At 46.0% G+C, this 12727-nt stretch overlaps 1 protein-coding gene across 2 annotated transcripts; it reads left to right on the plus strand.

The window, feature by feature from the left end:
* Positions 1-3389: 3389 nt before the first annotated feature.
* Positions 3390-12630, plus strand: Letmd1 (LETM1 domain containing 1). Of its 2 annotated transcripts, XM_051189913.1 has the most exons (10): positions 3390-3614; positions 4020-4171; positions 6089-6204; positions 6777-6859; positions 8320-8506; positions 8607-8708; positions 8805-8957; positions 10244-10340; positions 11188-11682; positions 11837-12630. In XM_051189913.1, exons 1-9 carry the CDS (start codon positions 3493-3495, stop codon positions 11256-11258), a joined length of 1083 nt encoding a protein of 360 aa, XP_051045870.1. In that variant the 5' UTR covers positions 3390-3492; the 3' UTR covers positions 11259-11682; positions 11837-12630. The 2 variants fall into 2 exon arrangements, with proteins under 2 accessions (XP_051045870.1, XP_051045871.1); XM_051189914.1 differs by lacking the exons at positions 11188-11682; positions 11837-12630 and having other exon boundaries at positions 10238-10340.
* Positions 12631-12727: the final 97 nt, after the last annotated feature.

Below are 12727 nucleotides of genomic sequence, written 5' to 3' on the forward strand. Positions count from 1 at the left end.
TGGCTTAGCCTGCTTTCTTATAGCACCTGGAATCACCAGCTCAGGGGTGGTATCATCTACAAGAAGCTGGGCTCTCCCATATCAATAACTAATCAATAAAATGGACCACAGGCTTGCCCACAGGTCATCCAGTGGGGGCATTATCTCAACTGATGTTCCTTCTTCCAAAATGACTCTAGCCTGTATCATATTGACATAAAAGCTAGCCAGTGTACTTTCCCTGTACCACCAGGAACTAGAAATATAGTAAACTGAATGCTTGGGGTAGATCGTCATGAAATGTATAATATGGCAGCTAATTATGATTCTACTAAGTACTATGAAAAACAAGGAAAGAGGCTAGGGAGATGGTTCAGTTAGAAGGTGCTTTCCAGACAAGCGTGAGGACTCTGAGTTCAGATCCCCAGCACCCACATTAAATTCAGGCCATTCCAGTTTTGGGGAGCCAGAGACAGACAGATCCCAAGAGCCTAGAGCTCACTAGCAAGCTGGTCTAGACAATGAGAGACTGTCTCAAAAAACAAAGTGGAAAGCAACTGAGGAAGATATCCGAGGTCCACCTCTAGTCACCACATGTATGCCTATGCGAATATGCATGCACACACACATGAACACATGCATACTTGCACACACAGAGAGTAAGTACAGCTGGCTACAAGCATCCAAACCTGCAAGCTTGGTTTTCCATAACACAGAGTTGTGGTGAATAAGAATGGAACAGATAACCCTCTGCCTCACTGAGGAAAAATAAACACAGGCAATGAAAATCTTCAGAAGTGGAGAGATGAGATGTTCTCATTGGCATTCTTTGTGTGAACTTGCTGGGAAAGCACACACAGGGCTTCAATCAGCTTCTGGGGCTTTCTACCATGCTCAGAGGAGGGAGACCAGGTTGCTTAGGGGAGAGGAAAATCTGAAGAGATGACTCTGGTGGACAAGGCCCATTGTGAAAGAGAAACAAAATTTTCTATCCCTGCCAAAGGAGAAATGAGGAGCCCAAGGGACACAATGCACTCGGGAGGTCTTGTTCTGAGTACTGTCCCATGTCAAGTAGAACATTTGGCCTACTCATATCTCTTGCAAACAGAGAGATGTGGAGTAACATGGGTGCCGATGGTTAAGTGGCTTTAGGAGCAGAAGGCAAGCTGCCAAAGGTGATGCTGCTGTACACCTAGATAAAGAACAGCACAACCAGAGGGAGTTGCTATGGAAACACATGAAAAGAACAAAGATGGAAGATGGATGAAGATCACGATGAGATGAGTAACTTAGCTCTAAAGTAGTTGTTTAAACTCCGCATGTATTTAACTCTGTGTTTGTTTGAGAGAAAGACAGGAGAAAGAAAAGAGGAGAAAGGGAGGGGGAAGAGGGAAAGAAACAGAGGGGAGAGGGAGAGGAGAAGAGAGAGGGGAAAGAGGAAGAGGTGGAAGGAGAGAGAGAAGGAAGAGGGAGAGAGTGAGAGAGGTGAAAGAGAGAGAGGGGGAGGGAAGGAGAGGAGGGGTAAAGGGAGAGATCTCACTATGCAGGATCACAAGTGCCTGGATTACAGGCATATGCTAGCATGCCTGACAGACTACTTTGGAAGTGTTCTATGAGCCATGGATGGTTCTCTGCACCCATAATTCTAGCACTTGGGAGAAGGATGTAAAGAGAATTGGGGGTTCAAGACCAGCTTGGGTACACTGAGCTCATGTCTGAAAACACAACACAGAACAGAAGAACACAGTGTCCTCTGGCTACCTGCAGGCAGAGTAATAGAGGAATGGAAAGTGGCAGAGAAAGCAGGAGGAGGCCACTGTAACAGAACAGAGTAAGGCAGACTAGATAAGGGAGCTAACTGAAGAGACCAGAAGTAGAGCAACAAGGCTGCACGCGCGCGCATGTGTGTGTGTGTGTGTGTGTGTGTGTGTGTGTGTGTGTGTGCGTGTGTGCGTGCATGTATTAGGGTAAGGAGAAATGAAAGAAGTAAACAGCTATGTGAGGAATGAATTCCTGTCACATTTTTTTCTTTTTGTGTGTTTGTGTACAATTGCATACGTGTGCTGCTGGATGTGTGTACTGTCTCTGGCAATCTTCTTGGTTTTTCTGAGACAGGCTCCCCCCTGACCCTGTAACCTACTAACTTGGCTACATGGCTGGCCAGCAGGTGCCAGGTTCCTCCTGCCAGTGTCCTGGCTCTAAGGTTCCTTGAGGGTCATTTAGCAGCATGCCTGCTTTAGACATGGTGTCACAGATCAGACTCAATTCCTCAGGCGTGCACAGCATTGTACCTAGCAAACCCTCCCCCTCCCCCGCCCTCCTAAAACACGAAATGCCCTCCCTTTAGTTTGTTCTTCCTGGCAGTACCTTTGCAGTTCTCTTATAAAGCCATCCTTGTTCTGCCCACCCTTTCCTCCTAGAAAGTCTGCTATAATTGAACCAAATATTCTTGTGAGCCACAGTAGTTAGAGGACTCAGAAGCTACCCGAGAATGGAGAGAAACCATCTTTCCATCAATTTTCTATCCTGTCTAGCTCATCTACCCAGCAAGTATAGTCTTTGGAGCTGTGTTGCCATCACCAGCCCCTCCTAACATTTCACAGATGTAGGAACTTCTGCAAACATTCCATTCTTGGACCCTCACAGAATTCATATAACATAGGCACACGGCACAGGAAACACACTCAAGTGACCTGTCCAAGGTCCCACACTAAAGCACAGAAACACACGGTTTCAGCACACTTCCTGCTGGTTAAAATGCCTAGAGACACAACAGGGCTGTTGTGAACATTCACAGGCAGCCAAATGCCTAGAAATGCTTCCTAGTTTCAGTAGTCATTTACTCCAAAATAACCACTGTGCACCTACTATGAGATAGGGCGCCTGAGGACTGACAGGTGAGGGCTTGGGAGGGGAGGGTAGAGTAGGATAGGGAGGGGAGGGAGGGAGGGAAGGAAGATGGGAGGGAAGAAGGAGGGAGGGGGCACAGGTGACAAGTCCTTCCAGTAGTCTACACTACAGGCCCCCAGACTGACAGGAGAGCGGACAGCCTTGCCTCCGCCACCAGAGGGCGCTCGCCGCGCCACCCCACTGACCCGTCCCCGCCCTCCTCCCGCTGACCCCGCCGGGCCCGACGCCCTGGGCGCCGCAGAGGTCAAGGGGAGCGACCGCAAGCCCCGAGGCCCTAGGGACCGGACGAGGGCACGGGGCCGCTCAAGGAGACGGCGTCCTCGGGCTGACGAACGCTCCCTCGGGCTGGGCCCGCGCTCCCTCAGGACGGCTCGTTTCCGGTCCTACCAGCCAAAGCGGCGCCGCGTCCAATCCGGGTCCTTCTCCGGCGCGCGGCCCGAAGCCCCGCCCCTTCCCAGGCTCGCACGCTGGCGCCGGGGGGGAGGGGGATGGCGGGGGAGGGGGGGCGCCTGTCATCACTGGGGAGCGACGCGTGCGTGCTGCGGGGCGCACTCTGACCCGGAGACGACCCCTGGCCCCTGCGCTCCCTCCCTCGCCGCGAAGATGGCGCTGTCCAGGGTGTGCTGGGCTCGCGCTGCTCTTTGGGGCTCAGCCGTCGCCCCTGGACCCTTTGTCACCCGCAGACTGCCGCTGGGTCGCTCTGGCTCTGCGTGGCGAGCCCCTCGGTGAGGGCCCCGGAGAGAGAAGAGCGTTCTTGACGTAGAAGGCCTTGGAGAGGCTCAGCCTCGGCTTCTCGGGGACCCTCCCGAATGCGGGTCCCTGACCCTCTCTGCTCCGCCTTGTCTGCTCTTCCCTGCGCTTCCCGAGCTCATCTTTCAGCTTCCCCTTCTTCCCATCTCCATGGCCTTAGCTTGCATTCTGCTGGCCCCACAGGCTTGGTGCACACTCCATGCTCATACCGTCCGTCACCCTCTTCTGTCTGAGCTGCCCTCTCAGACCAAAGGGCTTTGGTTTTCGGAACTTTCGGGCTTTGGCAATCATTGTCAAAAACTTGTATTTTACAGTAGGCGCCTTAGGTACAAGGTGGCTTCTGCTACATCACAGATAGGTCTCTTTGATCTTCCTTGTAGGTCTTCAAGGCTGCATCTTTCTCCAAAGGCAGATGTGAAGAACTTGATTTCTTATGTGGTGACCAAGACAAGAGCGATTAATGGGACGTACCATCGTTTCTTGGGTCGTCATTTTCCCCGCTTCTATGCCTTATACACAGTCTTCATGAAAGGTAAACACTAAAATAGAAATCCGCCAGTCAGCTAGAAAATTATAGTCAGTGAGATAAACGCTTGCCCGCGGGGGTTCTGCTGCATGGATGTGAGTTGGGATGTCTTTTTTCATCGGTGTTTGAGCATTAATTCCTACAAAGTGTCACCTCCTAAATGTCTAGAATGATGTTATGATAAACAGCTTCTGATATCGCAGGAGTGGATGCCATTTTCTTGCCCTTCACCAGAGCAGGGAACTGTGGCTGTGTAGACCTGCCTCAGTGACTTACCTGTTGTTGAAAGAAAATATCCAAATACTTATCAGATGGCCAGCTTTACTTGTAGGGGAAACAGCACTATATATGCTTGATTTCTGAATGTTTCGATTTAAAATGGAGGTCCACTAGTCGCGATGAAATGGCGCCTGTGATGTCACTTGACCACTCTATCCGAAATGCCTAGTTCAGATCCCAGTTTGTGACTTACTGACTACTCTTGCCGCAGTGACTAAAACTGTCTCTGGGATTTCTCATTTATAAAGCAATAGAACTGACTTGTTGATTACGTAGTTGTGAATATTATTATTATTCACTTGGAAAGGGTGTCGTGCAGCTTAGGCTGGCCTTGAGCTTTCTGTGTAGTTGAGGATGACCTTGAACTTCTGATCTCCCTACCTCCACTTTCTGAATGCTGGGATTTCAAGCCTGAGACACCACACCCAATTGTGAAGAGTAAGTCAACATATAAAAAGTGATTAGAACAGGGTCTGATCATTATTAATATGTAATAGTATATTATATAGTATACTACATATACCATGCCATACTATATTAATATGGTATCTATAGTATTGACTATTACTATTATTATATCCTATACTTTTATCCACTAGCAAAAGAAAATAGAATGTTGTCAACTCTGTATATTACTATAATTATTATTAGCTTCATGGAGTTGAAAAATTACCCACTTTTATCTAAAAACTGGAGGTAAGAAAGGCTGGTTTGCCAGACATAGTAGTTCTGTGTCTATAATCCCACAACCCAGTATTCCCAGGGCAGGAGGATCAGGAGTTCAAGGTCAGCTTCAGTTAAATAGCAAGATCCTGTAAAAACAAAACAAGAAACTTAAAACAAAATAGTTAATGACCACCAATCATACACACACAGATGTATATTTATGCACACACACACACACACTGTATAATTTGAAGTTAATCTTGCTAACATTTTTGTTCATAAATATGGAAGTATTAAAAGATTTTATTCATTTTATTTGTATGACCGTTTTGCCTGCATGTATACATGTGTACCATGTTCATGTCTTGTGCATGTATATATGTGTACCATGTTCATGCCTGGTGCCCTCTGAGGTCAGCAGGTATTAGCTTCCCTGGAATATGAATTGTGGATGGTTGTGAACCACCATGTGGGTACTGGGAACTGAACCTGGTTCCTCTGCAAGAGCAGTAGGTGCTCTTAACCTCTGAGCCATCTCTTTACCAGCCCTGGAAGCATTTTAAAAAAAAACTAGATAAATGTAAGGATGACCATAGAATGAAGATTCAAAATGGGACCATAGCAATATGTCAAATTATGCAACTTGTAAACATGTCCCAGAAAGCAGCAGTTTAATCTGGCTAGGAAACATAGGATTTGTTGACCAGGATATTCTGGTAGGATATAGAGTTTAAAACAAGGGAAGAGTAATGAGCTCACAGGAGACCATTCCATGGCAGACCATAATTCAGCTGGGTATTATGCTTCGGGAAAGGATGGGGAGGTCTGAGGTGTGTCAGGCTTCCTAGTTGAAAGCTTTTATGTAGGCAGTGCTGGGGAAGGGCCAGTGTGTGTGCATGTGAGTGAACACAGTAGGAGGCTACGGTGAGATTCAAACTGGGATAACATCGCATTCTGTCCTCCGCTTTAATGGGGCAGGAATACAGATGTTATGGGCTGATGCCAAAAAGGCTAGAAGAATAAAGTCAAATATGAGGAAGCACAATGTAAAGTTTCATCAACTTTCTTACCGGGAGATGGAGCATTTGAGACAGGTATGGGCCAGGGGCAAATATCCAGATGTTCATGGTGATGTAATTAACTAAGATCCTACACTTGTTTCTTTTGTTTCTTGTTTTTCCCTGATCACACATTTCCCTTTGCCACAAGGCATCCAGTTACTTGTCAGAATTGGGTTCACTGAGAATGAACTTCACAGCAGAGCTATATAGAATTCTGGTAAATTTTCTGATTCGATTTGTAAGTAGTAAAATTCAGTTTGGTTTTGGACATACAACAATCTGTACAGAGCTTCAGGGCAGCAGGAAAGTGTTTGGCAGTGACCTGACAGGCAGTTTGAAGCGGTGAATTTAGGAGACATTCAGCAAGTCAGAAAGAGTTCACCAAGGGGTTTGATAAAAAGTTAGGCCCTCTACTCAATATTTGGGATACAGACATTAGCATCAGAAGTCCACCCTCAGGAACTTACCATTCAGAATACAGAAATAAGCAGTCCTTTTTCTAGGCTGTGGCACAAGTTCACTGTACACTGAGTGGGATGGAGGGTTTGCCATGTTATCAAGAACTTACTTGGGTTAAAACTGTATCTGTGTTTATTTCTGTTTAGTTCCGTCAAGATGTCACCAAGTGTCTTTTCGTAGGTATCATTTCCATTCCACCCTTTGCCAACTACTTGGTCTTCCTGCTAATGTGAGTATACACTATCACCAGATCTTGAAACTAGATTGTTTTAAAAATAAAAATCATTTTGCTTGATGTAGTGGCACATGATTTTAGCACTTGGGAGAGATGGAGGCAGGAGGATCAGAAGTTCAAAGCTAACCTCAGCTACATGTAATCTTTTTTTCAAACCAACCAACCAACCAAAAAAAAAAAAAACCAAGAAAACTATTTTTAAATTACTTTTTTTTATCATGTATATGAGGTTATGTAAGCTTATGTGCCCCACATGCATGCAAGATCTTGGGGAGCAGAAGGGAGCATCAGATCTCTGGGACTGGAGTTTCAGATGATTGTGAGCTTTCAAATAGGTGCTGAGAATTGAACCTGGGTCCTCTGAAGGAGCAGATAGTGCCCCAAGGAAATTATTTTAAAAACTTTTCATCTCAGAAGTTCAGAGGTCATCAGACTTCCTACTTCAATCTTTTCAGCATCCCAAAGGTTTTTTATTTTTTCAATTTATTTATTTTATGAGTGTTTTGCCTGCAAGTGTGTATATGCACCATGTAATGACCTAGCAATGGTTTTAAGCCAACATGTGAGTGCCAGTCTGTTACACAGATAAACCCTGTCTCCAAAAACAAAACAAACAAATGAACAACAACAACAAAGTATTTGGATAGGGCTTGGGAGTGATGGACTTTTCTTACTTGGGCGAAGTTAACAGGCTCTACAGTAACAGCTGTTGAGTGAGCCAGAGAAGGTCCTGAGATCACTCTGTGTCTGGTGTTTTGATGTGAACATTGGGAGATGGGCCGCCTCTTCAGGCTAGCAGCCTGGGTAGTGGAGCTTCTTACAACACAACCAGAGCTCCAGGGATTAGTGGGCCAGTGAGCACATGACTTTAAAAACAAAACCCAAGGCCTCACCATATAACCCTGGCCATATTGGAACTCACAAATATCATCTGTCTGCCTCTACCTCCTAACAGGACTAAAAAGGTGTGTACCATCATACCTAGCCTATACTTTCCATATCTTTGTCTTAGAGGTTGTAGACTCATATCTGCTCTGTTGTATGAGTTAATCACTCAGAGTGGAAAAAGAAGAGGGAAATAAACCATACCTGCCCATAAGAAGTGCCAGAGAATTTATATCTGTGTTTAAAAAGCTACCTTCCATGTGGGTAACAAAGAGCATATCCAGGGTCTTTTTAGTATGACTGTTCTGTGGTAGCTGTCAGCACTGCACACAGCATCCAGCTCTGTATGAAACTGTCTGAAGTATGTTTTTTACGAGCTTTAGTTAAAAAAGAGGCATTTTATATGACTGTGGCACACCAGCTTTCTTTCCAATCACATTTCAGTAATACTGCCTGCTGAGACGTGGGCTGAGACAGGAGAAAGATTGTGGGGTAGAGAAGCAAGTCTCTGCTAGATACCTGATTAGTTCATTTTCAGAAAGTGACTCTGTTATGCTTTTTCCTTGTAGGTACCTGTTTCCTAGGCAACTACTTGTTAAACATTTCTGGACCCCCAAACAACAAATTGATTTCTTAGACATTTATCACAGTCTCCGGAAGCAGTCCCACTCAGAAATCATTACTCATTTAGAAAGGGCCAGCACTCTTGTTTCTGATGAGAGGCTGCGGTGGCACCTGACAGACCTGTGCACCAAGGTACTGCCTCAGCCAAGCCGTTCTCCAGCTGGACCAGGGAGGTCACTGAGCACAAGAGCTGGTCAGTCTCTAAATCTACCCACTTCTTACTTCTTCCAAGGTGCAGAATGGCGCCCACCCAACAGCACATGACATCCTGGCTCTCAGAGAGTGCTTCTCTACCCAGCCCCTGGGTTTGAATCAACTCCAGTCTCTGCACATGGTGAGCACTTGGAGGCCTTTTGTTTTCCACAGGCTTACTGTGTGTTAAGCTGTAAAGTAAGACAATTTCACATTCTTCCTACCTGCTGTGTCGCAGAGATCCCTGAGCCGGGCCATCCTCCTCACCCCTTACCTGCCTTCTGCCTTGTTGAGGTGGCGTTTGAAGAGCCACAGCACTGTGATTCACCAGCTGGACAGGGCTCTGGCAAAGCTGGGGATTGGCCAGCTGACTGCTCAGGAAGTGAAATCGGTAAGAGGTTAATTGCAGTGTTAAACAGTGTCCCACAGTGGGCTGGATGATTACAGGGCTCTTCATCTTGCTTGTAGCAAAACTCAAGATGTTTCTGTGTTGTTTTAGTTATTTTGATATAGAATCTCACTATATAGCCCTAGCTGGCCTCAAACTCTTTCAGTAGATGAGGCTGGGTGACATGCTGACACCCTGCCCCTCCAGATCTTGTGTGTAGCACAGGCTGGCCTCAAATTTATGCAATCCTGCCTGTTTCTCCAGTGTTGGGATTACAGTCAGAGCCATTATATCTGACTCCAAGCTCATTTGTTTTATTTCCATGTTTGTTTTTTTTGTGTACATAACTAGTGGGAATGAGTTAAAAAAAAAAAAAAAAAAAAAAAAAAAAAAAAAAAAGCAAGGCCCCTGGGCAGGGTATGATACAAATACCTTAGCACTTGGGAGCAGTTTCAGGACAACCTGTTTAAAACAATTTCAAGGACAATATATCTTAAGCCTACTATTTTAGATTATACAGATGTATTAGTCAGCTTTCCATTATTGTAACAAATACCTGAGCTTATCAACTTAAAAAGAAGAAAGCTGTTTTGTTTTGTTTTGGGCTCACAGTTTTGGAGGTTTTGGTCCTGGTCAATTGACCTCATTGGTTTTGGGAGTATGAGATGAAGCATAGCTGTTCATGTCCTGGCAGCTGGGGCATAAGAGACAGGAAGAGGAAAGCTGGTATCAAGTAGCACCCTCCAAGGACTTGCATTCATTGACTGAAGACTGCTCAATCAGCTTCATCTTCTAGTTTCTCTACCTGCATCCCAGGAGCAGAGTGGAGGACTAAGCCTCCCCCTTTTCCACAGCAGGCTGAAGCATGGTCACCTGCACTGGCTTTTACTATGATGTGTCACTTAGGCCTTGGGTGTGCTGTAGGAGCACTCTACAGGGGAATGTTTCTAACCTGGCACTAAGCCTTTTAAACACATGGGCCTTATCAAGACATGTGGCAATAGGCCTATTTGGTTATCATCTGTAGTTTACATTGCATGGTGAAGGTCCTCCCCCTACCCCCTCCCCAGACAGGGTTTCTCTGGCTGTACTGGAACTCACTCTGTAGACCAGGCTGGCCTCAAACTAAGAGATCTGCCTGCCTTTGCTCCCGAGTGTTGGAATTAAAGGTATACACCACCATCCAGCAACATGGTGAAGGTTTCTTATGGGGATAAGATCCAATCATTTGTGGATTTCTGTTTGTGGCATACTATGCTTACTCCAGATGTTTCTCTTCTGAGTGACAGGCTTGCTATCTTCGTGGCTTGAATTCTACCCATATTGCTGATGATAGGTGTCGGACTTGGCTGGGAGAATGGTTGCAGATTTCCTGCAACCTAAAAGGTAAGGCAAACCTCTGTGTCCATGCTACTGAAGTTAGAAAACATACTAAACAACAATAACAAAAACCAAACAAACCAAAAACCAGGATCTTACTGTATAGCTCTGACTGGTTTGGTGCTCACTCTATACCAGATTGGCTTTGAACTTGCAGTTATCCTCCTGCCTCTGCCTCCTGAATGCTGGGATTATAGGCAGTGCTCCACCATACCCAGCTCATTTTTGTACTTTATTCTGGGATTACTTGCTGAGTATCATGAAGCTTTAATCTAACATATATGTATTTTGTCATTGAAGGGCATAGAATTGAGTGCCTACTATAGCATAGGCTGTGTAAGACAAAAGGACTGCTTGCTGCTCTGAGGCAGAGCTTCATAGCCCAGGCACTACTGACAGTTTGTTTAGAGGGTTATCTCCCGCACAACAGGGTATTTAATGAGTATAAATGCCTATACCCATTCCATGCCAGTCACAGCCCTTTGTGTCTAGTGTGCCAAACAAGAGATCTCTCCAGACACTGCCACCTGTTTCTGAGCTTGGGGAATAAGGGGAGAGGGACAGAATTGTCCTGGGTGAGAAGCAGTCCTGAAGCTAAGGAATGTCCTGACAGCACCAACTTCTACCATGAGGTGACTGCCATCATGTGAGAGTCAAGACATGGTGGACGTGAATAATTAGTGGAAGCGGGGAGGGGGTCATGCATGTAGGGCTGGAGTGAAGCAGGGGTTCAGAGATTAGCCTCGGTGCTGTACTCCCCATCCCTGGCTTCCTACCTCATGTCAAGTCTATACTCCAAGGCAGTTAGGTAAACCATGTTCTAGCCAAGCACTAACCCTGATGGTGTTTTCAGAAGCTGAGCTGTCTCTATTGCTGCACAACGTGGTCCTGCTTTCCACCAACTACTTTGAGACAAGGCGCTGAGTGAACCATGGAGAGAATGACATTGTCCTGCAGTTGCATAGTATAGTAGTGTGGGACCAAAGAGCACTTGTCAGCAGTCTGCACTGTTAGTGTGGCAGGCAGTGGCACACACTTCCCATCTGGGAGCTACAAACATTCCCTCACAGCTTGAACTAAACAAACACCTGTGTGGTGCCATCCCAACATGCTAACCTGGAACTGGCAGCACCTCTGGTACTAGACTTATTGCGATGTAATGCTTAGGTCCTATTAAGTCAGTTTTTGCCCAGGTGGGAATCACTTGGCCTAAGATTCATGACTGCCAAGGTTTGTTTTTAATTTCTATTTTTTCCCCCTGAGATGAGTCTATGTTGCCCGGGCTGGCCTCACATTTCTGTGCTCAAGGGATCCTCCCAACTCAGGTTTCTGGGTGCTGGGACTACAGGTCTGTATCACACTGGCGCCACTGCTGTGTTCTTTACAGCTATGAGGATTGTGTGTGTGTGTGTGTGTGTGTGTGTGTGTGTGTGTGTGTGTGTATGTGGTTGTTTTCTTGAGGATGACTGTAAACTCCTGGTCTTCCCATGTCCACCTCCCAGGCGCTGGAGTACAGGATGAAGCACCACACAAAGCCCTGTAAGGTGTGAGGAGCTGACCAAGGGCTTTGTTGTGCTAGCCAAGTGTGCTCCACTCAGCCTCTTTCACTAGAGAATTTCGGGGTGCCAAGAACACCGCTGCTTAGACTGGAGCACTAACACCTGGGCCTGCACCTCGACACCCCTGCTGGTCTTTTCTTATCCCTGCACTCCCCACTTCTTTTCTTGGTCTTTTTGAAACAGAGTCTCACTATATAGCCCAGGCTGGCCTGGAATTCACTATATAGCCCAGGATGCCTTTCAGTTCCTGGCACAGCCTCCTGGGTACGATGATTATAGGAATGAGCCACTATGCCTGGCCCATCCTTTTTGATGTGACCAAAAGTAGGGACACTTTTCCTCTTCACTAGCATGGACCGTTCACCCTCTTTCTTTTATTATTCTATGAATTTTTTTTAAACTTATTCTAAAGGAGATGAAAAGGAAAAGAACCTGCTGCTTGGCCCCTCCCCTACACTTATCCCCCAGTGTCTTAATTTTCAGGCTGTTACACAGCCCCTAAGGACCTTATGTGTTTGCTACCTCCACTGTGTTGCACTAAGCCATCTGTAGCCAGCAGTGGCTGCCTTCTTTAATTCATGGGTCACTCACATAAGGTACTCATTACTGCCAAGCTGGGAGACGAGATCTGCACAAGATAGTAAGCTGGGTTTGGCTGTTGTGTGTACATCCATGATAACTTACTGTAAATGCATGAAGCACTGTTTTTAAACCCAAGTAAAGACTGCCTGAAATCAGTTTTTGGGAATTACTTACGCACACTCTACTTGTTTTCCTAAGGCTTCTTTTATAAGACTGATGTAACCTAACTAATGGGCATCTAACTGGTTGGAA

Source organism: Phodopus roborovskii, unplaced genomic scaffold (assembly GCF_943737965.1).
Source record: "Phodopus roborovskii unplaced genomic scaffold, PHOROB, whole genome shotgun sequence".
NCBI lineage: Eukaryota > Metazoa > Chordata > Mammalia > Rodentia > Cricetidae > Phodopus > Phodopus roborovskii.